The 27,139-nt window shown below is 57.0% G+C and overlaps 1 protein-coding gene across 3 annotated transcripts in view; it reads left to right on the plus strand.

The window, feature by feature from the left end:
* Positions 1 to 27,139, plus strand: part of SLCO3A1 (solute carrier organic anion transporter family member 3A1) — a 165,043-nt gene that overhangs the window by 108,041 nt on the left and 29,863 nt on the right. For all 3 annotated transcript variants that reach the window (XM_081124647.1, XM_081124645.1, XM_081124646.1), the window contains exons 3-4: positions 18,455 to 18,553; positions 25,095 to 25,358. In XM_081124647.1, the coding sequence (XP_080980773.1) occupies positions 18,455 to 18,553; positions 25,095 to 25,358 (363 nt within the window). The remainder of the gene's footprint in view (positions 1 to 18,454; positions 18,554 to 25,094; positions 25,359 to 27,139) is intronic.

Raw genomic sequence — 27,139 nt, forward strand, 5'->3', positions numbered from 1 at the left:
TCGAGTTGATCTATGCCCGGAATGAAAACATAAAGGCTCACTTTCTATAGAAGCCAAGCAGTTGGCACAGGCTGGAGAAGCGGATCCTGCCCTGGGCAGCATCGGATGATCTCTCCGGTCTCAGCAGTGGGTGCCGCCGGGAGGGCCACTGCGAAGTGGACATTTCTGCATCTTGGTTTTTAGTTTAACTTTCAAGGAAGCCACATGCCTGCAAGACGGACACCTAAGAGGCGTGCATGAGAGGGACGTGGGCTTGTAAGAGCCTATGTGGAGGCCTCACCACACTGTGGTCCTCAATATGCACAAGACCCCCTGTCTGGGAGTCTCCCCTACACTTTCTGCCAAACAGTGGGCAGAAGACCCGTCCATCCTGCTGGTTCACATTGGGAGCCACGGGGCCCTTGGCCGAAGGGAAGACTCAGGGGGCGAGAGGAAGGCGCAGGGCGTGGGGACCTGGTCAGTCATGAGTCAGTGATGGAGCCACAAGTGGAACAACCATGCAGGCTGCAGGCCTCCCGGGAAACTCAGGGCTGTGTTTCAGATCTTCAGGCAGGGAGGGGTGTGATCTAGTGGGAACCAGCTCCCAGGCCCCGGACCCCATTATAGTGTAGAGAAGTCAGGGTGCTGGAATCTGCCCTCTAGCTGATCTCGGTCCCCTGGCCCCAAGCGCACAGACACGCACCTACCTGATCCCTGACGCTTCAGCAAATGCATTTCTTCAATAAATACCTATTGACAGCCTGCGGCACCAGGCAGTGTTCTAGGCCCTGGGGTTACATTTTTAATAAAGCAGAAATAAATAGAGAAAAGAAAAGTAAAAGACAAAGGCCAGCCTTCAAAACTGGGCAGGGTGCTAACCCAGAAAGACGACTGTTGGGATGCTGGACCTGCTGCAGTCTTCAAACAGCAAGTGTGCAATATAGTTTCTAGACTACAGAATGGCTGGGATGTGGGCTTGCTTTCTTTTTTGAAGTGGGTTTTATTCCGCAATAAAATTGCTGCTTTTAATATTCATGGAGAGCACCCTGCCAGTGGGGCTTTTTCCATGTCTTCCGAGGCCAGGAGCTTTGTAGGGTCTGGAAATGAGGGCATTTGGGGTTCTGCTGGTGCATGGACTAGGAGAGCTTGACGTCTTGCTTCAGAGCAGGCGTGTGTGTGTGTGTGCATGTGTGTGCCTGTGTGTACATGCATGTGCTCGTGTGTGCTTAATCACCAGAAAAAGCCCACTCCACAGTCAGACAACCCCCAGAACCGCCCGTTGCTTAGAAAAGCTCCCATTTCCTTGGGCCCCAGTGAATATATATTTAAGTAAACACTTTAATTAAATTACATCCCGTTGCCAAGAAATTTCTTGAAGAAGAGGCGGTAAATGGAACCTCTTCTGGGAAAGTTATGCTAGAATCGCTGGGAGGCTTTCTACAGGAGGAAAATGTTTATTTGAAAACCTTCTACAGCCTATTGTTTGCATCTCAGATGTCTGACCCGGGAAAGAAAGGAAACTTGTTTGCTTCCAGAGGATGCCAAATTTAGGATTTGTCCCTGGAGACAGGGAACAGCTGTCAGGGACTGTTTTGCCTTCGGGCCAGGCCCTTGCACAGCAGTGAGCATGAGCGGCAAGGTCCCTGTGCTCTGGGGATTTAAAGATATTTGCATTGGACCAAAAAGCAAGATTATCGTGGGGCTTGGTAGGTTTCCATATACAAATTCTCCATTGTACATCTTACCTACTTCAAACAATGTAGTCATTTTCTGGGCAGAGGCCCATGTGGACATTTGTTTTTGCAAAATGTTTATATTTTCTCATAAGGGAACACATCCATTCTCCATATAGAAAATTTGGAAACAGAGTAAAAGCTTAGAAGGAAAATAAGAATCATCTATTTTCCCACAACCCAGGGATAAAGTACCGTTGTGTCTGGGTGTTTTTTTTTTGCAGTATCTTACCCCAGGCACATGTATGTGGTCAAGCTGATACTGTACAAGTGAATTATTTTATAGGATTTATTTAAAAGTAAAAAGCAAATGGCCTCTGCCCCCAGGAGCTGGGTCCTGTCCCAGCTGAGGCCTGCTCGCTGGCCTTCACGCATTTTAATAGAACTCTTCTGCCTGGTGTGATGAAAGGTGAAAAGCTATGTGATTCAATCAGGCCCCTTCTTTGCTCAGGTGACAAGTCTGTGAGCCACCGGGCTGCAGGGCAGTCACCCCGAGTGGTTCGGAATTGCAGGCCGCTTCCCCGGCCACGCTTCTTAAGGTGCATTATTGCTCTAATAAAAGCACCTCGCCCATGATTTTGCAACAGTTGGAAATAGGAGTCCCAAAGGCATTGGGCATTTATCTTGAACACGGGCTCTACCCGGGCCCCCAGCTGCAGAGCAAAGCTTGTTTTCGCGATGTCCCCTTGAATAATTTAATGCCGGCATCCTGTTGATTCTGTGTACTTTGTTCTGCAAGATGCCCCAAAGGGTTAGTTGGTTTTCAAAAGCCGCATGTTAGACACACTGGATCTTTCTTTTTTTTTTTCTTCTCTGGCCTTGAGATTTATGCATCGAGATCTTCCTCAGACAAATCCCAGGGGAAAACACTTTTGCAAAATAGAAAATTTCCCCCTGGGAGCCCCCAGCCGATGATTTCTCGCCTTCTGCAGGCGCCCAGTGGGGGCGGTGGAGTCAGCACGGGCCTGTCCGGTCGCCTTTTATGCCAGAGCCACAGTAAATAGCTCAGTTGGTCCCATCCTGCTTAAAAGACATTGAAAAATCCCCTGCCGTTACTGCTGATTGGACCAAGGAAACCCAAGGTGAACTTTGAGGAACTCTGACCTGAGGGATCAAAGGCTGAGGAAATTATAGATCTCGTGGGGTCTGGGAGGTCATCTTTCCCCGGAGCTTGGATTTATAGGTTAGGAAGTGAGGCCCTGCCGGGGGGGGGAAGCAACATGCAGTAAGTCACATGCGTCCCCGAGGAGGGGAGTGGAGCCCGAGCCATGCCTCCTGCACCCCCAAGCCATGCCTCCTGCACCCTAAGCCATGCCTCCTGCACCCTAAGCCATGCCTCCTGCACCCCAAGCCATCCCTCCTGCACCCCAAGCCATCCCTCCTGCACCCCAAGCCATCCCTCCTGCACCCCAAGCCATGCCTCCTGCACCCCAGGCCATGCCTCCTGCACCCCAAGCCATCCCTCCTGCACCTCAGGCCATCCCTCCTGCACCCTAAGCCATGCCTCCTGCACCCCAAGCCATCCCTCCTGCACCCTAAGCCCTGCCTCCTGCACCCCAAGCCATCCCTCCTGCACCCTAAGCCATGCCTCCTGCACCCCAAGCCATCCCTCCTGCACCCTAAGCCATGCCTCCTGCACCCCAAGCCATCCCTCCTGCACCCTAAGCCATGCCTCCTGCACCCCAAGCCATCCCTCCTGCACCCCAAGCCATGCCTCCTGCACCCCAGGCCATGCCTCCTGCACCCCAAGCCATCCCTCCTGCACCTCAGGCCATCCCTCCTGCACCCTAAGCCATGCCTCCTGCACCCCAAGCCATCCCTCCTGCACCCCGAGCCATGCCTCCTGCACCCTGAGCCATGCCTCCTGCACCCCAAGCCATCCCTCCTGTACCCCGAGCCATGCCTCCTGCACCCCGAACCATGCCTCCTGCACCCCAAGCCATCCCTCCTGCACCCTAAGCCATCCCTCCTGCACCCCAAGCCATCCCTCCTGCACCCCGAGCCATGCCTCCTGCACCCCAAGCCATCCCTCCTGCACCCCAAGCCATCCCTCCTGCACCCCATGGGGCCTCTTGGTGCTCTCAGTCTAAGGACACTAGACATGTGTCTCAGTGGTGCCATGAAAATGAGAATCGCCCTTTGCTCAGGGGTCTGATGACTTGAAAAACAGATGCCACTTGGTGGCCTTTCCACTTTGGTGATCGCCGGCCCGAGTGCGCGTTGGCATCGCGTCGCTGTGCCGCTGGCTGCGAGGCGGCCCCTCCTCTGAGCTGCTCCCACCCTCCAAGGGGGGGCCGGCCGAGGGGATTTTGTGAACATCGCGAATGTTACCTTTTTAAAGGAATATTTGCGATTCCCAGTGTCCGCATGGCCTTCGTTTAGTTGCGCCAGGGCCCCAAGAGAAAGCCAGGGGCAAGGAAAGGAAAAGGCAGGGACTCGGGGGAGGCCTGAATACGAAAAAAATTAAAGGAGCTAAACGGGGTGTGTTGTTTTTTTCAAAGAGATGAGTCAGTGGAGAAATAGCAGCAGCAGAAAGGAATTTGAAAAGCATGGGAGGGTCAATGCCTTGTCCAAGGCCAGAGTTAAAGGGGCAGAGCGACGGAGAATTCTAGATGACAGGCTCCCAGGCATGTGGGTTTCAGGCAGGAGGCTGTCCGTTGCGCATGGACTCCAGCTCCCAAGTGGTGTCCCAGGGGCCCTCCTGGTGGCCTCACCAGTCACCCCGAGGCCCTTAAATAAATTCATATAAAGAAATAAGATGAGGTTGGTAACGACCCCAGTAAAACTTGCTCTGTGCCTCGGTGCTGAGTCGGTAATGTCGACAGCAGGCGCAGAGGTGAACTTTGCCAGAGGGAGATGTCACTCTTTTCCTTTGCTCTTTCCTTGGGCACAACTGTGCCTGTAAACACTCGTGTAGCGGGGCCCAGAGGAGGTAGAAACCCGCATGTGTTTGCATTAGGAAGCGTGCACACTCCAGTGAGCCCAGCCCATCAAGAGCTGTGAGTTCCAAGGGACCCTCAGGCAGGCACAGTGACCTCAGAGGGACCAAGCACCAGTCTGCAGGCTGCCTGATTCCAGTTTCCACCACCTTGCAGAGGACAGAGGGCTGGGCTCGGCCAGCTCCAGGACAGCCCTCAGACCTAACAGGGTCACAGCCAGGCTGGACTCCTAACACCCCCGGAGCCCCAGAGCTCAGAGTCCCCCCACTTGGGGGGCCATCCATGAGAGTCCCCGAGAGTGTGGTGTCAGCCCTCATCCAGTGTCCCCTCCTGACCCAGAGGGGCCCAAGCCTGCTCCCTTTCCTTAGCGCTACAGGCAGGATCTGGAGGCTGCGGGGGGTTGATGGCGGGGAGAGGACCGCACTTTCAGTGACGACCATTCAGGCCCTGGAGGCTGGGCCCCATCCTGAGCTCGTCGCCTGGGTGGGACACTCACGAAGGGCTCAGTGCAGACTGTGGCGTTTGCCAGATGTGTCCCTGACCTGTCTGCCACAATACGGTCCCCTCCCATGTAACTAGGGCAGGGCCCCTGCCCAGGCCTGGGCCCAGCCCCTCCAGGCTTCGGTCCAACTTCAGAGACACCCCCCCCCCCCCCGCCCGTGTTGCGAGACAAGAGGACACCGTGGGTTTTCTGGGTTTCTCCTGCGCGCCCTGCACCCCTCCCAGCGCTGGGTTTTATGAAACACCAAGGGCCTGGCCTGGAGCACACCCTCCTCTTAATTTCTAAAGCCAGCCTGACAGCTTGTTGGGGGAAATGGAATCCATGCGCTTCTGTGGACACTATTGTTGCACAAGGCGCCGCTTAGTATCAGAGGAACCTTCTGGAGCTTTTGAAGGATTCTGCTCCTATTTTTCCTCTCCTCACTGACCAAGAATTAGAGGCTTCATCTGCTGGCTCCCCTTAGGCTTGCAACCCGCCAGACCTGCCCCTCCCTGCCCTGGCAGAGGGAGCGGTTAATCCAGCCGTTGCACTCACCTTGCTGGGGAGCCATAGGCCTTCTTCAAAGCCAAAGTCTATTCTTTTCCATTTAAAAAAAAATAAAGATGAGCGTGGCTGTCGACACCAGTCCCTGGTTCTGATTTGTAGCTTTGTAAGCGGTTTCGTAGCTGGGAACTTGCCTCCCCGGGTCTGGCCTTGGGGTTTCTCCAGCCCTAAGGTCTTGTGACTGTGGGTTTGTAACTTCCCGCCTTTCGCTGTGCTGGGCAGTGCCCGGATTGCATGGGGGAAGCACAGTTGTCACTCACAGATCTTCAGGCTGTGACCCCATAGGGCAGGCAGGCCTGGGGCCGTTTGGGTTGACATTGATCGCAAGGCCTGGGTCAGGCTCTCATGCCTCCTGGTGACCATCTCCAGAGGTTCATTATTTCCACAGGCGGGGGCCTGAGTGCGTTTGGGGGCCCTGCACTGTTCCAGGTGCTGAGGATGCCTCAGCAGATGCCCCAGAAGAGCCTGAACCCCCAGAGCTTCTGCTGTGGCGACGCCCTGAGATGCTCGGCTGCATCCTGAGGGCCCGGGAGCCTGCATCCTGCACGCTTACAACCATCGTCTTTCAGATCCAGTCATCTTCACCCACACGGTGCTCTGGTGACAGTGTCTACGCCAAAGGCTGCGCTTCACTGCCAACCAAAGCCGCCTTTTCTTCTTGGCCTGACTTGGGAAATTCACGTCTTATTTAATAGACCCCCCCAAACAGCTTACTTGTGAGTAGACAGGAGCCCGAGGCTCAGAGGCTGGTGCGTGGTGGCCTCTGCAGGAGGTGGTGGAGGTGGCCGTCCAGCCCAGATTGCTGAGTCTGAGCCCAGAAACCTCAGTAGTAAAGTCACGCGTCCCTAAGGAGGGAGTCGGCTTCTGGGACGCTAGACCTAGAACTTGTCTCACGGCTCCTGTTTGCCAACCTTGACCCTGGCGAAGTCCCGCCAGATTTCTAAAGCCGTCCTTTTATTGCTCTGACACCAGTTTCTGAGTTGCCAAAAAAGCAAGTTTGAGCTCCTTTGGGGATGTCGAGGCTCTGGAGGTGGCAGGGGACAGGCCTGTGGCAGCTGCCTTCCTGCTCCGTCCAGAGAGGCTCTGATGCTGATGACAGAGTGCCCCCAAGGCACACCCCGCTGTCCCCAAGCTCCCTCCCTCACCGCCTCTGCCAGCTGCCCCGGCCCTGCCTGGGGCCCTGAGATGCGAAGAGCAGACCCTGAACACGAGGACATGCGACCTGGAAGAGGACTGAAGCCATGGTCCACCTCTAGGCCTCTCAGATACTTGTGCAAGGGAGGCAAACACACAACACACACACACACAACATGCACACACACAACACACACACACACAACACGCCCACAGCCATACGCAGAGCACACACGGTTTAGCGCTCACTCTGTTCCAGAAAGTTTTGAAGGTGACAGAATTCTTGCAGAATGGGCATGGGGGAACCCTTAGCCCCTCAAAACCAGCTGCTAGATGGCACGAGACTCTCCCAACTGTGAGGGAGGGGTCCCGTCAGCCGGGGACACTCTGAGGTCACCCTGCTTTGAACTGGAATCCGAGGGCCTGACAAGGCCGCGTTTCCTTGGGGGGCTCTGCAGACAACTGTTGGTTTCTCCGGGGAAAATGTCACCGCGAAAAATAATAGAAACAGAACTTCAGGTTTTTACCACTAAAAAAATATCACCTCTAAATATCACAGCAGCCTCTGGCACCGGTGCCCTTGGGAATCCTGACCGCCTCGGAGGGTTTTGCATGTTCTTAATAACGTAATTCGCCGTTAGCATCTTTATGATGGTGTGTGGGGGGGGTGCATTTTGGAGAGCTCTTCAGGAAAGCAGAGGCACAGGGAGGGGCGAAGGTGACAGCATTGGGACCAGAGTCCAGGTGTCTGCCTCCAACTCCAGCCCAGACGAAGCTGTGCCTCCCAGAATGTGGGTGCAGGGGGCTGCTGGAGTGACTGGGCTGCGTGGGGCAGGTGTGGCCTCACCTCCTTCTAGCTGCAGTCAGGGGAGAGAGCAAGGCCAAGGTCAGGGAGACCCCCCAAGACCACTGCACCCCCCCCCCCCCAGGGTCCCCTGGAGATGCACCCTTGGCCCAGGTATGCAAACCACGGTGGTTGGTGCTTGGCTGTCCCTGGTGTTTCTGAGGAGTGCGGCCTGGCCTGTCTTGCAGAAAAAAGGAGGGGACCCCTGTCTGTGTGACCTTTTCCTGAGACCTGCTTCCATCGGGCGGCAAGCTCAGGTTTCCCGGCCTTGCTCTTCTAGGAAAGGGGCAGCCCCAGTGCCTCCCAAATGAAGAGCCGAAGGGGACAGCAGGTACCCAGGAGCTGTGAGCAGTGAGGCCGGAGGTGACGGTCCCTCCAGGTGCCACCAGGCGCTAGGAGAGCATTTCCTCAGAGGAGGGAGGAGCCCTGAGCCACCAAAGCCCTGGGGGTTCTGGGTGAGAGGCGGTGACATAGCTGTTGGATGTCCCCGGAGGTGATGCATGTGGTGAGTTTGCAAACCGGAGCTCATTTGGTGGCTCATTTATAAGCGTCCTGAGCACTCGTCGGAAGGCAGGCCCTGTGCTGCGAAGGACGAAGATGAAAAGCTTTTTTCTGTGGCATCGCAGTGAAGCGAGCTGACTTCAGAGCCAGCCTTTACTGGGTTCCAACACTGTCGCCTCCACGCGAGTTGCTGTGTGACCCCGGGTAAATGGCTTAACCTTTCTGATGCTCCAGTTCCTCACCTGTAAAATGTGGATGGAGCTAAGCTCTCGTCCGCTGACCTTTTTCTTATCTTCAGATAAAAGCACTGAGCCCTTGATAAAGCTTAGTTCTTTATAGATTATTTGAAGGGGACTGTTGAGTTATGACTCCTTCTGATGTCCCCAGGAGCTTTCCTGTCCCGCTGCTTCTGAGGGCTCTGCAGAGCCCGGGGGCTGCAGGGGTGCCCTCTGTGTGCCTGGAGTGGCCGCCGCCTTGGGCACGGCAAAGAGGAGGTGCCACCAGCTTACATCAGCCCCAGGCCCGAAACCAGAGGGGTTGCGGTCAGTGCGGTTCCTCCCTGTGCGGGAGGGAACACTTTCTGATAGAAAATGATCCTGTGGCTGAGTTTAAATTTCTCTGCCATCCAGTCCTCTCAAGAAGGGGACAGGAGCCCAGTCCCCCTGCACCCAGTGCTGCCTGTCAGACGACCCAGTTGTCAGCCGCACAGGCCTTTGTGGGTGAACTTAGCGCACGGTGAGTGGACCGAGATCTTGGGCAAATCGTGTCGTTTCAGGGCCTCAGTTTCCCCATCAGTAAATGAGACATAAGGACGCTGCCTGGGCCGCAGCAACGTTTAGCCTGAGTTGGAAACACAGCTCCGCCCGCACCCGGGAGCAGCCTGTCCCCACCCCTGTCCCCACCCCTGGTCCTTGCGCCAGCCTGGGGGCTCCTTTATTCCAGTTTCAAGGGAAGCGTGACAGGCAGACTGCTGTCGGTTAGCAGAGGCCTTTTTAAAATCAAGTCTTGTGTGGGTTGGTTAATAGCATCGCATGATACCGTTACGAAAAACAAGGTTTGGAAACACTCTCAGCTTGGGGGGCCGGTATGGAAAGAGGGAGCCACAGGCTACCAGGTGGCTGCCCGGGGCCTGTCCCCACCAGTCTCAGGCAGGCGGGCAAGGCCTTCGCCCAGTTACCTCCGGGCCCTTTTCCCTGCGCCCAGGAGCACCAGTGACTCCAGATAAATTTGCAGATTTTAATTAAGGGCAGATGCTTTAAGCTAATTCAATGCAGCAGACTTAGGTTGAGCATCTAGTATGTGCAAAGGAACAAGTCTGCAGGCTCAGGGGCCAGATAGGGACGGTGTCCTGGGGGAGGTGATGTTTGAATCCGTGTGAATTTTATGGGGTGGCTCAGAGCAGCTAGACCCGGCCCAGGTCAGAGTGGCCTTTCCGAAAAGCGCAGGGACACGGTGGCCTGAAGTGGGGCACGTTAGGAGGCCCCTGGGAAGCAGCTGGGGTGCCTCGTGAACCATGCAGGGGAGTGCGAATTTTTCCGGGGAGGTGATGAAAAATCACTAATGAGTTTGGGAAGGGGCTGGTGTGGACCCACGTGCGTCCAGGGGAATGTGACCCTGGGCTCTGCTGGCAGCGCTGTGAAAAACTTGGAAAGGGTGGTAGGCAGGGTTTGGAGACCCCAAAACCAGCTGGCCCAAGGAGTGAATTTCTAATTGTGGATTCTCAGACACCAGCAAGGTATTAGGAGAGTGACTTGGGGGTGATGAGATCCGGAGACATAGCCCTGAGGGTCTCTGACTAGCCTGGCCTCTCTCTTAGGACCCTCTGTGGTCCCGGTTAAGGCTTTCCCTGGAAATCAACGTGCCCCCAAGCCCCTGGCCCCCACCCAGGGCCACCCTGGGAGAGCCTGCGCCTGGACCGGAGCCCGCCTGTCCCCTTCAGGTCCGTTTCTGTGTGTCGGGAGCTGGAGCTCTGTGACTGGGCCGGTCCTTGGGAGTCTCAGCCTTTCTCAGGGCAGGAATTGGTGAGAAGAAAAACACCAGGACAGAAAACATTAGCTCAGCTGTGCGATCAGATCACCCAAAAAGGGCAACAAGGAAACGGGGAGCTAAAAATAGCCCCTTAGGGCTGGTTCGGGCCCTGCTTTAGGGGCTGCGCTCCAAGCCCGAGGGACGTTTAACCACAGGGAACCCGGCGTCGGGGGGTTTCACGGGGGCTCGTTTGGGGCATGAAACCGTGGCAGCTGCGAGTGTAGACCTCAGCAGGGACGGGTGTTACGGGAATGTGACACATGCTGGCTTGGGCCCCGCATGTGCGTAGATACCCAGGCCCTGGCGCACGGGTGGGTCCTTGTCAATGGCATAGTCGAGCGACAAGGGCTTCGAAGTCAGGCGGGCCGGGCTCACATCCCAGCTCTGCCGCCTGTCGGCTGGGGGGCTTCACCTCTGGCAGCCTGATTTCGCCTATAAAATGGGGACAGTTAGAACCACAACAGATGTTCACTGTGAACATTGAATAAAATCCTAGAAACTCCCCGCCAGGGCCAAGGCGAGGGCTCTGCCTACACTTGTTCCCAAAACTTTAAAAAAAACTCATTGGGCCGGGCATTGTGCTGAGTTTCTGCTTTTCCCACGGATTATCTCATTGAACCCGTAGGGCAGCCTTATGGAATAGGCGACCGAGGTGTGGTCAGTTCATAGGTGACGTGAATGACGCTTAGGGATGTGTTTCTTCTGAGTTTGCTGGTGATTGGGGTCAAGTTAATGCCTCCAGCCAGCTGACCTTGCAGCTGTTCCAACCACGGGGCCTGCGTTAGACAGACAGACAGACAGACCCTAGCAGGGCCCTGGTGGGACTTCAGTAGGTGGGAAGGCACCTTCGGCTAAACTCTGCTTCGGGTCTCTAACATCCCCCCCCCCCCAACCTGCTGAACTTTTGCAGGAGCCTGTCGGTTGCCTGGGTTCGAGCCTAGCTCCAGTTTCTCTTTAAGGAGACAGGACAAGGGGCTGCAGCGTCCCCCCGAGCTGCCCTGAGCGTGGCCCGCCTTTCCCGGGCAGCCCCTGCTCCCCGGCGTCCTGAAAGGGGAGCCGGGCCCTCCATCCCTCCCAGAGCTCTTCTCAAAAACATCCTTCTTCTTCTTTTTTTAAAAACAATGTTATTGGGTATAATTTATATACCATAAAATTCACTCGTTTCATGCGCGCAATTTACCGAGTTATACAACTCGTGCCACAATCTAATGGTAAGTGTTTACAGCTCCCCTGCTATTCCTGTTTAAAAGCAGATAAAAAAGTTATGTGATGGCCCTGCCGAGCGTGACCGGGAAGCTTAGACGAGGGAGCCGTGTGCGGGGAGCCCGCAGCCCCCCGGCCTTCAGGGGAGGAAGCGAGAAGGCGGCTCAGGAGCCCGAGGGCGCGGGGCGGCTGAGGCCCATCTGCCGCGAGGATTTTTAAAGCAGTTGGGGACACTGGCCTCCTTCTCTTTAGATTGTCAAATAAAAGAGGGACAACGGCCCACACAGCAGCAGCCATCCGGGGTGCAGAAATCCCAATGATACTTTCATTTTTGGGGTGTGCCTCGGGATTTTATCGATTCGCTTGCGTGTGCCATGAAAATCGCAGGCCTGCTGTTGTCTGGAAGCCTTGCCGATAACATCAAGAGCCGGTGAACACATTACATGCTGTGTTCTTTGCGTTTTCAATCTCCCCCCCAGGACATGCTTAGAGAGGAAGGGGGGGGAGAGAGAAACATCGGCTGCCTTCTGTAGGCGCCGGCTGGGATTTGAACCCACAACCCAGGCCTGTGCCCTGGCCGGGAATCGAACCCGCAACCTTTTAGGTGCACAGGACGGTGCCCAACCAGCCGAGTCACTCCGGTAGGGCTGTATACTGTATTCCTTCAATCAAGGAAGCTAGAGAAAGGAAATATTAAGAAAATCATAATGCCCCGGCTGGTGTGGCTCAGCGGTTGAGCGTCGCCTGGGATCCAGGCGATCGGGGTTCGATTCCCGGTCAGGGCACAGGCCCGGGTTGCGGGCTCGATCAATGACTCTCTCATCACTGATGTTTCTGTCTGTCTCTCTCCCTCTCCCTTCCTCTCTCTGAAATCAATAAAGATATATTTAAAAAAAAAAAAAATCAGAATGGAGAGAAAACGCATGCCCAGGGTGTGCGTGAGGCTTTAACCTGGTGTCAAGTGTCAGCAGCTGAGCCACTAAATCCGACTCATTAACATCCCAGGGCGACTGCGCTGCTGCTTCTGGGGCTGGCTGTCCAGACCCGGGAGCATCCACAGGCCACTCTTTTCCTTTGTAGTCGCTTGACCACTTGGGAGTCATGGCATGTGCCCCAGGCTGCCTCTTAAGGACGCTGCTGGGTGGCATCGGGTGGGACGGGCATGACTGCGCTCAAGGGTCCGGGCGCGGGAAGCCGCTGCGGCCTAGTCATTGGCACCTTTGCAGGAAAACTTAGCGACAGGCCTGCGGGATGGAAGGAAAGATCAGCCTTCCCCGCTCACCCCAGCTCGCCTCCCACCTCAAACACGAGCCAGGCGGTTTACGCTGCTGTGCTTTGCCCTTTCGGGGGGGAAAGCAGACCCCAAACCTGATTAAAACAGCGCTTCGGGTCTGTAAGTCCGTCCACTCGCCACCCGGCTGCGCTGGGGTTGGCATCGCAGAGCTGATTCCTTTACTCGGGTTTAAGTTCCAGAGAGACTGAAAGAAAATGAACCCTGCTCTTCTCCTGCCCAGCGGGGCCACGGGGCTGCGGTCGCTGTCATCCACCAGCACAGATGTCCCCCACGATGTGGGATGTCCTGGCCAAGTAGCGTTACTAGCCTCGCTCCTTAGGTGCCCAGGGCTAGAAAGCAGAAGAATCCCAAACGCAGCTCCTCTTTCTGAGCTACCGGCTCCCTCCCGCCCCTCCTGCAGGGCTTGGGAACAGGGTGGCTGTGGCCTTACCAGCCCTGTCCCTCCGCGTGACGCAGGCGATGGGATGCCAGCCGGGCCCCATCTGTGCCGTGACGGGCCCCACGCCTGTTTCGCAGACTGATCCTCAGAGATGCACAAGTATCTGGGGACCCTCGTGTGTGCCAGGCGCCGTGCTGGGCTGTAGGGAAGCCCAAAGGCGTAAACAGGGCCTTGCCCTCCGTGAGCACGTGCTCTAAACGCACGGTTCTCAGGCAGGGGCTTTCTTGTCCCCAGGGGGCGGTTGGCAATAACTGGAGGCATTTTGGGGTTGTCCGGACGAGGGGCCTCTAATAGGGGTGATGCCAAACATCCTACAAGGCCTAGATGTGGTGGTTCTCGTGCTATGTAACCTTGGTTCCAGCTCCATCAGAATTCACCCCGTCAACAGAGGGGCAGGGGGCACCCAGCGTGGGGCCAGGCCTGCTGGGGGGCGGGTAGGTGGCTTTCAGCAGCGTGTCCCTTTTCATTCATCCTTTTGTGTCACCTAAAAGCCCCCAGCCCTCCACAAAGTTGTGCAGAATTACAAATGAGTCACCGCGTGACTCACAGGGGAAAGCCTTCCCCCGAGAGGTGGCCGAATGCCCACCCAGGTGACATCAACCCTCTGTCTCGGTTCCCTCCTTGCCTTGCCCTCCCCAAAGGGGCAAAAAATAAAATGTAAAATAGTCGAGACCACTGTTTTGTGACAGCAGCTTTTATAAGAAGAAAGTAAAGCGGAAATTTGTAAAGGAGGCAAACTGGGGGCTCCCCAGAGTAGAACCCGGGAAGGTCAGGGCCTGGTGGAAACGTGCTCGCGCCGCTGGGCGTCGGGCCCCTGCAGAAGCAGCTCCTGCGAGCGAGTCGCCGTCCCGGAGGCGGAGGGGAGCGGGAGAGCACGGGGCTCTGGTTCCAAAAGTCCCCTGCTCAGCATCGGTGCCCTTAGGAGGTGGCTCAGCCTGGGGCTCAGTTGCTTGGTCTCCATGCAGGCTGATGGCACCGGGTTAAGGAGCAGCCGAGCCTCACGCGCCTCCGGGTGGCCTCGCCCTCGGGAAGAACCCCAGGCCCCCCGTTCAGTGCAATGGAGCAGACGGAAGATATTGAGGGGACAGCGTGGGGCCCCTGCTGCCCAGGGAGGAACCGGGGCTCAGGAACAGATGCATTTCGAGCCTTTTTAAAAATGCACGTCAGAGACAGAGCCGTTTGAAGCTTAGTGTCACCTGTCTCGGAATAATTGTCCTGTGGCATCAGAGTTTACAAAATGATCGGTGACACAGGGCGCTCTCCCGGCGGACGATGCTGACCTGCCTGGGTGGGTGGAAGCGCCAGGCGCTGTGACCGCAGCGGGTCCCTGAGCAGCTGTGGCCTCCCTTCTGGTCTTCGTTCTTCAGTTGTGACACCTGGGGGCATGTGCCTTCACCTCTCGGGCTCTTGGTGTCCCCACCTGTGAAATGAGGAGCCAGGTCACCTCTGCAGACTCCGACCGACCACTCTGTGGCGAAGAGTTTATGGTGACAGGCCATCTGTAGGGTCATTCCCAACAGACAAGTGCCTTCGTCGTGATTGGGGGGCCCGGACGTGCCGAGCTCTTACTCTTCCCACTGAACGACCTGCCCCGGACCCTGGTGAGTCTCTGAGCTGGGAGCCGTCTGTCTCTGCTGTCACCGAGGGCACAGTCAGTGGCCCTCACGGGTCCTTCGCTAGGAGGCGCGCTGTGGGGGATGCCTGGATAGCAAGGCCGCTGCTAGTCTGTGTTTTCATTCCCTCGTGGATTCTAGCAGGTTCCAAAAGAGCTTGGATGGTGCACAGTGCAGGCTATTTTGCAAGAACTGAGGAGGTCTCTGCCCAATAAGCAAAGCACCATATCCCTACCCCGCACCCCCAGGTTCTGAATTATATGTTTAGGAGATGGGGCTCAACCCATTGTCTACCCCCCCCTTTGTTCAACAGTTGTTTTCTGAATTCTTGTTACAGACTTAACAGCAGACCCAGGGGAGGTGGCCCAGTAGAGGGAGTGACTTTCCAACGTGTGGCTCTGGGACCGTTTCTTGAAAGGAAACTCTTAGTTCTGGGGCGTTTTGGGGCTTCACTGTCACTTCTCCTGGGTGTGGGACACCGTTTTCATGGTGGGATGTCTGCCTCTTCCCATCCCCACCCTGTCCCCCTGCATGGCAGCCTGGCTTCTCATTGGGTCATGCGGAGGGCCTCCTGGTGGTCAGGGGCCTGGGCCTGAGGCCACTGGTAGGCCGATGGCCATGCCCAGGGATGTCACTAGCCACCCCTGCCTGGCCAGTGCTGATGATGACGCTGTGCTCACCTCGAACAGGGTGCTTGCTGTTGATGTGCGTGCTTCGTGGCCTGGCCAGCCCCACCCTGCAGTGCGCTCAGCCGGAGGCTCTGGGCCAGGCCCTGCCCAGGCCCTGCCCGGGCCCATCCCAGGCTGCCTCAGGCTAGCCCACCCAGCCCGCGTCCATGCTCCTGCGGCCTGGCGTTGCAGCCCTGCCCCTACCCAGGCCACTGCCAGGCCGAAGTTTGGACTTTGTTTTATAAAGTAGGGCACGCCTGGCGGTTTCAAGCCGGGGGGGGGGGGGTGTATGATTGCACAATATTTTAGGAAGATCGGTCAAGTACAGACCATACCAGTTGTGGGGGGTCGAGGCACGGTGGGTGGGTGGGATAACCCATTATGATTTCAAAGGCCCAGGCGTTTCGGATGTGGTCGTTTTCTTGCCGGACGTAGCATGAAGACCTTTAGCAGTGACCACAGATCTGTCAGGTCATTTGCCACTGTGCCCCCTGCAGGTGAGGCCTCCTCGGTACCCTCCCACCTTGAGCTGCAAGCCTGGCACCGCCTGAGGATTAGCAGTGCCTGGCGCGAGGCGGTGCCTGGCGCCCTCTGGCGGCCGACAGGAGGAAATGCCTCAGCGGGCTCCCATTTCCACCGACGGTGGGCCGCAGGCTCGTTGGGTAAACTAAGGGTAAACTGAGGCCCAGAGGCCCCTCCACGCTGAGCATGGGCAGAGTCCCCCATGGTTATGTGTGCATGTGCTTGAATCAGTTGGGTCTCCTCCAGGCCACTCGGTTTCCAAGTGACAGGCGGGCTAAACCTCAGGGCGGGGCCTCAGCACCCTGCAGACACCGGCTCCTTCAGAACTTACTAGAAGGTTTCCACGGCCCACAGCCTTTCTGCAGCCGTCTCCTCCTGCCAAATGGCGTGTTGGAGGAAGTGCAGGATTGGGGCCCGCAGGACCCGACGTGCCATCCAGTTGTGGGGCCATAGGACGGCAACCTAACTTCTCTGTGGCATCCATAGGGCCAGGCAGAAGTGGCAGTGGGATTTCAGTCCTGAGCAGCGAAGACAGAGTTGGGTCACCTCGGGTGACCGCCTGAGTCCTCGGGTGAATGACAGTGAGAAATATCCAGAACTAAGAAGTGACCTGTGGGAGCTTCACCTGCTGGGCAGGGCCTGGCCTCTGCTGTCTCCCCGAGGCCACTGCTTCTGAGAGTCCTTTGAAGATGCAGATTGTGTCCCCGAGGCCTCGCTCCTTGGCTCGCAGCTCCTGGGTATAGGCATGTCCCCCTGAAGCTGTGTCAGGAGGGTAACCCCAGAAACAGGATGTGGGGACAGTAGAGGGCAGAGGAGCAGGCAGGTAGGGAGCAGATGCAGGTCCTATCTCCAAATACACATTCTGAGCTTCTGGGGCATTAGGGTTTCAACACATGGATTTGGGGGGGGGGGCATGATTCAGCCCCTAACAGGAGGTAAGCGGGACAAGTCACTGCCCTGTTTCGCAGCTGGAGTTCCCCAGGCTGGGACACATGAACCTTCGTGTTTGCATCCAGGCAGACTGTTGGTAGAACTGTGGAAAAAGTCTGAGACAGGTGCTGTGGCAGAAGAGGGAGGGGGAAGAAAGAAGAGGGGAAATCTAGGAAGGCTCCATGGAGGAGGTGGCATTTCAGGCAACCTTTGAATGGAGGGTAGAACTTTGATGTACTTCCCGGGGCCTGGAGTAGAGGGAGAAACTGGGTTGAGGACCAGTGTGAGTAAGGCCTAGAAACCAGACGGCACCAGGGACCATGCCAGGTGTGCCAGGCAGAGTCCCGTAGTTGAGTGCACAGCCGCGGTGGCGCACAGGGCAGCTTTGGCTGGCTGCACAAGAGCAATGCGACTTCTGCCCCTGTGTTCGGTGACCTCGGTCTGTCCAGACTCAGTCTCCGCCTTTCAGGACTGACCTCAGATAGCATTCGTGTCCCTTTTCCCACGTGCCCAGATGCATTTTGGGGACCAAGTGGTTCCTTGGTCAAGGTCAGCAAGGGAAGGGACCAGTGGTTCTCAGTCTGCCTGCATGTGGCATCACCTGGAGAGCTTGGAAAAAATCCCGGTGCCCAGGCTGTGCCCCAGACCAGCTACATCAGATCTCAGAGGGTGGGACTTAGGCATTAATATATTTTTTTAAGTTGCCCAGTGATTCCAGTGTGCAGCCAACTTTGAGACCCAGCAATATAGCTGACTTAGGAGGGGACAGGCCTGACACTGTGGAAAGGGGGTCAGAAACTCTGGCACATGCCACGTGGCCTTAGCAACATTAGTGTTTTGTTTCCTTTATACACTTTGCCGGGGGATAATTCTATCACACGGGTTGTGTGCCGTGTCTGGCGTGTAATCCGTGTTGAGTTTCTTCATTCTCTCTGCCCCTCAGAGATGAGCAAGGTCAGTGACTAAATGCTGCCGGGCTCTTGGCAGCGGGCACCGGATACATACGTATCCCACGTTTTGCAGGCTTTCTGCTGTTTATGGCTCATGTTTTATTCATGTACGTGTGATCCAGAACACTCCTCCTTAGGGGAGAAATTCCAGCCTGCGCGGTTGAAGACGGAGGATACATTTGTATAAATTGGGGGCATGGAGAACAAGTGGGAGTGAGAAAAGCAGTGAGTGTGCTGCCCGGGAGGTTCATGGGCAGCCAGGAGGAGGGCACAGGCCAGGGCTCCGTCTTTTCTAGGCCGATGCTGCCCCCTAGTGGCGAAAGGCCACAGCCAACCCGAGCTTCCTCTGCCCTGGGGGGGGCAGGGGGGGGAGATTAACCAAAGAACATGCCTGCATATATGCAGAGTACATGGGCACAAACAGTAGTGTGGGGAAGGCCTGGGGAGGGGGCGGGAGGGGGCGAGGGGTCAGAGGGGGAGGGGACATCTGTAATACTTGCAACAATAAAGATAAAATTTTAAAAATAATAAAAATAAATTTAAAAAAATAAAATAAAACCACTCCCTTGACTGTTTTGCTCATTGAATGACCTCTGGTTTTTAATCTAATCTTTGTGTCCTCTCTTTTTCAGGAATCCTGTTCACAATGCTGGTGTTCGGACCAGCCTGTGGATTTATCCTGGGCTCTTTGTGTACCAAAATCTACGTGGATGCCGTCTTCATTGATACAAGTAAGGACTGTCTCTCGGTTTCTAAACGCCACCCGCAAGCCTTTCCTCCCCGCCTCCTAAAGGACCTGTCAGCCTGCGGGCTCTGAGACCTTCCTACTAAGCGGCGGCCTCACTGTGTGCATCTCTGTGGTGTAGCTGGTCGCCCGCCTGAGATCAGAAGGAAGGAGCATGAGCTGTGGGCTCAGGGGGCCTGGACTCGAGTCTGCGCTCTGCCAGGATCCACTTGGAGGCTGACTAAGTCCCTGTCATTGATTTTTACCCCTCATCGGTAAATAAATGGCAGTGGAGTCACAGCTTCCACTGAGAATTGAGCGGGAGGCTGGGTGTAGAAATGCCTGGGATGCACGTGCTCGCCGAATGTTGGTCCATTTACCTACACGGGGACTGTACTTTTTAAACGAAAAGTTGTGACACGTATTCTGCTTGTGCTTAATGAGACGGAATATTTGAAAATCTTCCCTGTAAGACACTGCTGTGGGGGCCTTCAGAGGGATCGTACCGTGTCCTCAAAACTGTCCCAACAGTAGCTTTTGTGGTTTTAGCAGGAAGAGCAAGTATATTTCTCAGATTGCTCCAGGCCCCCGATTCCTCTGCGCACGTTGAACGGCGGGGCGGTCAGGATGGGCTCGGTTATGCTGCGCTAACAAACAGGTCCCCGGTCTACACAACCAGTTGATTTCTCATCACACTGCATGCCCAGTGCAGGTTGGTGGTGCTGGGAAGGGTGAGACTTGGCTCATCGTGGTCACAGAAGTTTCCTCTGACCCCAGCTGCACAGTTGCCAAAGCAGGAAACCAGACTGCGGCAAGTCGCCCCCTCGCTCTTGAAGCTTCTGCCCAGAAATGACGCACGTTGTTTCTACTCACATTTAGCAGCCGTGTGCATTAGGTGTCTGTTGCTGTGTAACAAATTACCCCGAACTTAATGACTTAGAACAGTAGACAGTTGTCTCACAGCTGGTTCCTGTGGCTCTGCAGTCTGGGGCAGCTTAGCCGAGGGGTTCTGGCTCAGGGTCTTGCCTGAGACTGCAACCCAGGTGTCGCCTGGCCTGCAGTCATCTCCAAGCTCACCTGCAGGAAGGTCCCCTTTCGGGCTCACCCCCATGGGTGTCTCTGCAGGGCGGCCTGCCCTGGAGCAAACAGCCCGAGAGAGGGTGAGAGCGCCTGGGAGAAAAGCCATGGTCCCTTTAGGACCCAACTCAGAGGTGACATCTCATTGCTTCTGCTTCCTGCTCTGTGTGCGACAAGCAAGCCGCTTGTTTTGGTCTGTGCTCAGGAGAAGGGATTCTTATACAAGGACGTGAATACTGAGGGCTGAGGGTCGCTGGAGGTGATCTTGGTCACCACCTGCCATAGGTGGACAGGTGCCCGGGGCCCCGGAGAGGAAGCTGTGCTCCTGAGCAGCCGCGTGAGTAGAGAGGCCACGCGGCCTTTCCGCAAACTGCGTGCGGGAGGCAATTCCAGCCGCCTCCTGCCCATCCGTCCTGGGGATCAGTACGAAGTCCCAGCCCCCGAGTCCCCCATCCATCATCTCGCGACAGTGCTAAATTTACTAATTCACCCCAAAGCAATAATGTGGCTTTAAACCCAATCAAGTCGCTTTGTGATGCAGTCCATTAATCCCACTGATATATTTACTGGTGGCTAATGATGTTACTAATTTCCGAGTCGGGGGAGAAAAGACACCGAAACGCCGCGGCCTGGTTTGTTTATTCCTTTAAAGTGCTGCTGCGCGCAAGTTGATCGGCCCCGTGAACCTGTCCCGAGTGGGAGAAACGCCACGCGAGGCGAGTGTGCTGCCCTCCTGCTCCCGGGGGCGGGGAGAGCCAGCCTCCGCCACTGGACCGGAGGCCACGCGACACAGGACGAGCGGGCGGCTTGGGCAGGGGGCGCGCGCCCAGGGCGCAGGGAGAGCAGGGGGGAGCCTCGTGGCACAGGAGCAGCGCCCCCCTCGAGCCAAGGCCTGTGGACAAACTCAATCTTTGAACCAAAAAGAGCCTCAGGCACCATCCTCTCCCAACTCTTTCATTGTGCAAATGAGGAAACGGGAGGCGGGGAGAGGGACAGGGCTGTCCCCCATCCCAGGGGCGCATCTGTATAAAGCCAGGTGTCCCGCGTCAGCGCGAGGTGTCCCCACTTCCAGAGGCCCCCACCACGCGCCCTCCTGGGGATGCAACAGCATCTTCGTGCCTGGGGTGGCCGAGGGGTGGACAGGCGGCTGGAGGCTCACAGTCCCCTCGGCGTGCCACGCCTTTGCCCCCGCTGTCCCCTGAGCCGCGCATGCTGGCTCCATCCTGTGCATCCTCTTTCATCCCCGAGGCCCAGTGTGGCCACGTCATCGGGGGCCCCAGGCCTTTGGCGGCGTGAAGCCTCCCCGTGAGTCAGGCACAGGGCGCCCGCGCCCGGCCTTGCTGAGCGCACCCTCCCTCCCAGCCCGCGCCCAGGCGGTGGTGGGTGGGCTCGGCCCCGATGGGTGGCGGTGAGCACTCCCCGCCTTTGTCTGCACCCCGCTGAAGGCCATGGCCGGCCGGTGCCGCTTTCCAGCAGCAGGGGGCGGAAGAGCCCAACTTATCTTCCCAGGGCGCCAGCCCCAGGCTCCCGGAGTCCCCACAGCAGCTTTTATTTTCCGAAGCCTGTCACTGAAACTTGCTCTATCCCTGGATGGCTTTGGGCCGTGTTTTTAAGAGGGGGGGGGTTCTCGGTTTTTTTTAGGGATGACCTTCCCTTATTGTTTCCTTGCCGCTTAATACAGAGCCCCTCATTAGGACCGTCGAGGCTACGGGAGTGTCGTAAGTGCGCAGGAGAGTCAGCGTGTGACAAGGACTCTCGTTTGCACAGCGACCAGGAGTCAGGGCCGAGGCCACTGAGCCGCCCGCTCCCGGAGACCTGCCCAGGAATTTAGCCAGGACACTGCCCTTTCCTTGGACGAAGGCCTTGCCCAGAGGACCTAAGCCGTCGAGCGTGTCCCTGCAGACTTGTCCTAAGGTGTGTCCCAGCCAGACCCGCCCCAGCTACGCGGTGTTTGCAGCCGGGAAGGTCAGCAGGCGGAGAGCCCCGCACGGCCCCGCAGCGCTCACTGCTGTCCACAGACCCCTTCGTGTTGGACTAATTAGCCCAGCGGCCGGGACCCTGATTGCTCCACGCTGCCCTCCTGTCTCTCCTTCCTAATTAGGTCTGTCACTTAATGACACTCTTGGAATTCTTGGGTCCCATAGCAAAAGTTTCACGAACTAGGTTAGACAAATTGGTAAATGGACTGGACAAAAAAAATCCAAAAACTACCCAGAGAGCCGTCAGTGTGGCCCAGGGGTGAGAAGTCCGCGTCTCCGATGGGCTGTGATCTGCCCTCGCAGTCTCTGGTACACTCCTGGGTTGGTTGGCTTCAAGCTGGTTCAACCCTATTGCCAGTGACTTTTCTTTCGAACCTGTGATGATGATGATGGCCCTCGGAGGTGCGAAGACATCTCAACCCCCTGTGTTTGCCTGGCCCCCCAAAATGCACCTCACACAGTACTTCTGCTATTCCAGGCCTGCCCGAGACCGCTGTCCCTAAGGGGCGCGCTCTGACTTGCTAAGCCTTTTGTATCAGTCAGGGTCGGCCAGGCTCTGCTGCGGTAACAAACACTCAGCCGCTCAGTGACTCACAACACTGGAGGTTTATTCCTTGCTCGTGCTGTGTACCCAGCGCAGGTCAGCAGGGACATGTGTCCACTGCAGCCTTTCGTGGGCTGGGCCACGACAACTGTCCCTCAACGCCGAGAATTCCCGAGCAGTTACCCGCTGAGCAGGCGGAGGGAGGGTTTCTCCATAACCAGCCAAAAGTGCCTCGTAAAACTACCATTCATTGTGGAGATGGGCAGAGAAAGGGGGTGTCTTAGAAGAGACGTTTCTCAGACCAGGTTCAGGCCTCGGCTGGCTTCTTGGGAGCCACCAACATCAGAGCGAGACCCCACTGGCAGCGTGCGCCAGAGCCACGCTGTTTCTGCTCAGTGTCTTTTCTCTCCCTGCCACAGTGCTCTGGATATTTGAAATGAAGGGAAAAAATATCTCCCAAAAGACTCAAGTGTGATTTTCCTGTGTCTATAAAATCCTGCCCCCCCCCCCCACACACACCTTCCTGCTGAAGCCCCTCTCCCCTTGCCCGAGGCTCAGGCTCTCCTTAGTCTGACACCGATCGATGCTCTGCCCCGTGTTACAAGTTAGGAGCCAGTGTTGGCTCTCCACGCACATGCACGAACCCACGGGGAGCGGTGACACGTTGACACAAACCCCCACCTCCCCCAGGCAGCCCCCCTCCCTGGGATGTTTTCTCACACGTAGCAGAGCCACTAACTTCCTAACTAAAACATGACTGCGCGCTAATTGCATTGCCTCAACTGCCAGGATTTCTCTCTCTGCTGCTCACATCTGCTGGCTTTTGGTTCCCTCCCTCCGGACCCCCCAAGACAGAGGAGGGGGGACGGCGGCTCCCCCTCACCGCTTTTGTTTCTCTTTGCTGCCCAGCAGCAGGTGAGGAAACGCGGTGAGAGGCCGGCGAGAACATCCCCGCTCAGCTACCGAGGCGGATTCATTTCCTTCCCTCCTCATGTGCAAAAGATGCTTCCAGGGTCACCTTGTGTCTGCCCATGCTCCCTTCTTCTTTAAAGATCCGTATCTTAAAATTCTCATTCATTTAAATATATACCTAAAAGTAACAGTAACAGGAGCTGCCGTAGAGAGGGGCGCCCTGTGCGTCAGGCGGTTCTGGCTCCTTACCTCTCTCGCTTGCAAACACTCTGCTTTGCAGCAGATGAGACTGAGGCTCCGAGAGGGTGAGGGACTTACCTGCTGTCACGTGCTAGGGTGTAGCAGAGCTGGGGCTCAAGGCGGAGCCCCCCGAAGCTTACACTCTCTGCTCTCCAGCGGGCAGCTACACCAAGGCACCTGGTCCATTGTAGCCCCCAGGGTATCGCTGCTGGGTTGCTGTCAAGGTCTCCAGGACAGGGACTCCCCATGTTCCAAAGGTCAGCTTGCCACCTACCGACAAGTAGGTGGCCTTAGGCTCATTGCACAAGGCCGGAGAGTTAACACCCGCCTAGAGCCCTCCAGGGAGCCCAGACAGTCCGGACAATCCAGGGGGGCCGCCGGTGTGGCAGAGCGCGCAGAGCCTGGCCCCCGCGTCACACCTTCAGCTCTGTGAACTTGGGCAAGGCCCCTGACCTTTCTCGGCCTCAGTTTCTCCAGCCGTATAAATCAGGGATAGTAGATTATTTTGTAGGGTCATCGGGACGGGCGACAGGCACAGTTAAGGTTGCACCCTGCCTGGGGCCTGGGGCCGAGGAAGTCCTTGCTGGCATTTTCGTTGGTGTGACCTAAAGAGTCGCCAGGGAGGGCCTCTTGCAGATGGTGGTCATCTGGTGCCTGTGGTCGTTTTTATTCCCGAGTCTGTCCGTCCACTGGTCCAGGCCTGCAGCCCTGTTAGCTCTTAGCTCCTATGCCATGGCCCAGGCCTCCAAGAATTTCCTTCCAGGCTCCAGGGACATGGGATTATCGTCAAAGAGACATTTCTCAGCAGCTCATCTGGGAGTGCTGCCATGAAAGGTAGTCGGGGGGGAGAGAGAGGGAGGGGGAGAAAACCTCTACCAAGGAGTAAGCCGTAGTTTATGTCTTCATGACTTCAGCTGGCAAATCGAAGAAATAACGGGACAAGACAGCCAAACCACAGGCGCACCGCCGCGAGGCGTGGAGGTTGGCCGCAGAGCTTCCCAGTGGAGGCCTGGCCCAGGCCGCAGGCCGCCCCCGAGGCTTGAATGAACCTCCCCGCCGGCAGATCGGAGAAGGACCCTGCCATAAATACTGAGCTGCCATCGATTCGGGGCTCAAGCTCGTGCCAGGCATCTCCTGAGCACTTCGGGTCTCGCGTGGCTCATTGGATCGTCCCCCAGACTCCACGAGACACATACTGTCGGGCCGTGGTCACTGTGGTGCGGCGAAGTCAGCTGACGCGCAGAGTTCCCATCCCAGGCCTGGGGTCGCACCGCGAGAAGGGGGCAGGATCTCGGCCCAGGGTTCAGGCTTTTGGCCTGTGCTCTGTGCATGACTTAGGATCTGTGAGCCCCATGTAAGACGGAGTGGGGTGGTGAATGGGACCTCAGATCAGCCGCTTTGGGGGTGGGGGGTGAGTGAGTATACCTAGTAAAAACGATATCCTTGAATAATAAAAGTTTCTGATTTTTTTGTGTGTTTTTGTTAGCCCGCCTCGACAGCTCTGCCAAGCCAGAGATTCCACCCTAGATTCACAAGGTGCCTGGCTTCTGGCTGTTTTTGTCTAGACTGATACAAGCACAGGGTTGACAAGAAAATTAAGGGGGGGAAGTGATCAGTCTTCAGCTTGGGGGGGAGCGATCAGTCTTCAGCTTGGGGAGGAGCAGAAGCGCCCATGCGAAACAACAGGCTGCTTTGCCCGGTGTCCGGCCCCCGCCCCGGGCCCTGTCCAGAGTTCTCGGCCCATCTGCACCCCCCCCCCCGCCCCCCGCCGCTAACTGTCCCCTCTCTGATTGCAGGTAACCTGGACATCACTCCGGATGACCCCCGCTGGATCGGAGCCTGGTGGGGTGGCTTCCTGCTCTGCGGTGCCTTACTCTTCTTCTCTTCCCTCTTGATGTTCGGGTTTCCACAGTCTCTGCCCCCGCACTCAGACCCCGCCATGGAGAGCGAGCAGGCCATGCTCCCCGAAAGGGACTACGAGAGACCCAAGCCCAGCAACGGGGTCCTGCGGCACCCGCTGGAGCCGGACAGCAGCGCCTCCTGCTTCCAGCAGCTGAGAGGTAAGGCGGCCGCAGGAATGGGCCGACCGAGGGTGGCGGGGGACGGGCTGGCAGTCGGGACCGGCTGCTGGGGGACTGGAGGCAGAATCGTCCTTGTTTGGCACGATTCGCTGCTCCGGTCCTGTGCTTGGCTGGCTCCTGAGAAGCCGGTGACCTCGCTTGCAAAGTAGCTACCAGTTAGCGAAGGGCAGCCGACGGATGTCCCCAGGAGAGAACCCCATGGCAACGTAGCAACCGATGTGTGATAAACATAAATGTTTGCAGAGGGAAGGAAGTGACAGAGGGCAGGAGGGGGCTGGGCGTTTTGCAGAACGCTCGTGAGCTCTTTCATGCAGCTTATAAGCGCTTTGAAGCGTCAGAGGGGCTTCTGAAGTTGGCTCGCTTTGCCCGACTCGGGCATTCTGTAAGAGCCACGTCCCAAGTGCACATCTTCAGGTTCACTCCTTCCTTCCATCCGCTGCACGAGAGGCTGGGCGCGTGCGCCTGCGGACAGGAATGTGCAAATACAGAGTCACGCTGTAGAGTAATGACAGTCACACTGCGGATGCAGCAAAGTGCTCACAATCGTAAAAATTTTTTAAATCTTCTTTTCTAATAGCGTGGGGAGGCAGTGATGCAGAGTGAGAATGAGAAGCACCCCCACCCCCACCCCCGCCCCCAGTTGATTCCACATTTGCCGCATCTGGTCCCTTAAAGGCGAGGACAGTGTGGCCTCAAAAGCGGCTCCGTGCCTCTCGCCCCCCGGGAGGCGCGTGCTCTGCTCCTGGCTGCGCAGCGCCCCTGAGTCCTGGGCCCCTGGAGGACCTGCTGCGCTTTAGAAATGAGCGGACGTGAGGCTGGAGCGCTGTCCCCCAGGGCGGCTGGGGGGGCAGGAAGGTGGCCGGTCACCTGTGCGGGCCCGGGGCGCGCAGCCAGGCCTCAGACAGTCCTGCCGGCGCGGTTTAGACGTTTGGTGTGGGTGCAGTGAGCTCCTATATAAATGCCGAGCGCCTTCGTGGAGAAGCTGAAGTACCACGGAGGGGCCTCGGGCAGCCCTGTGGCCTGATCCCCGCTCTGCTCTAGACTAGCGAGAACTGGAGCCCCGCCGCGTTAGGCCACAGGGAATCCTGTTCATTCCCGAGAGACTGATTAATCACCGAATGGCATGCCCGCCCCGTGTCCCATGGTGGCGTCTGCCAAGCCTCCAATTTGGAATTGTGCACAGAAGGCCTTAGACTTCATCTCTCTGAGGTCTAGGGGACAGTGGTAGGCGAGAAGGCCACTCCCTTTGTGTCCTCTGAGGTTGCCTGGGTGTGCACCCCGAGGAGTATGTGCTCAATAAAAGCGTCCCCCAGAGAAAAACGGGGCCGCTTCTGTAGCCCCGGTGACCAGAGGGTGGAGCCTGCTGCTCCCCTCGTCGCACAGCAGCCCACAGGAAAAACGGCCGCACGAGAGTGGGCCTCGGGGGACACCCTTGCCCTGGAGCGGGGAGGGAGGCAGCAGCCTTTCTAGGTTTTTCCCCACGCCAGGGCGACACTCGGGCCTTGCTATGGCTGAGTATTAGAGCTGCACAAGTAAACGCTTATCATGCGTCTCTGGTTACAAAGATGAAAAGCTACCATTCTGCCGCCAAAGAGCTCGCCCTCCAGCGTAGGGACCGACCAGCCCCCCAAGGAAGCCAGCCCGGGGCGGTAAGCACAGCCAAACCCCGAGCCCTGGAGGTTACAAAACAGGGACAGGCAGGGGACTCCACCTGCCGGGTCGGAGACGGAGCTGAGCTGGGTCTCGGGGTGTCACTGCTT

Source organism: Miniopterus schreibersii (genome assembly GCF_964146895.1).
Source record: "Miniopterus schreibersii genome assembly, chromosome: 22".
Taxonomy (NCBI): Eukaryota; Metazoa; Chordata; class Mammalia; order Chiroptera; family Miniopteridae; genus Miniopterus; species Miniopterus schreibersii.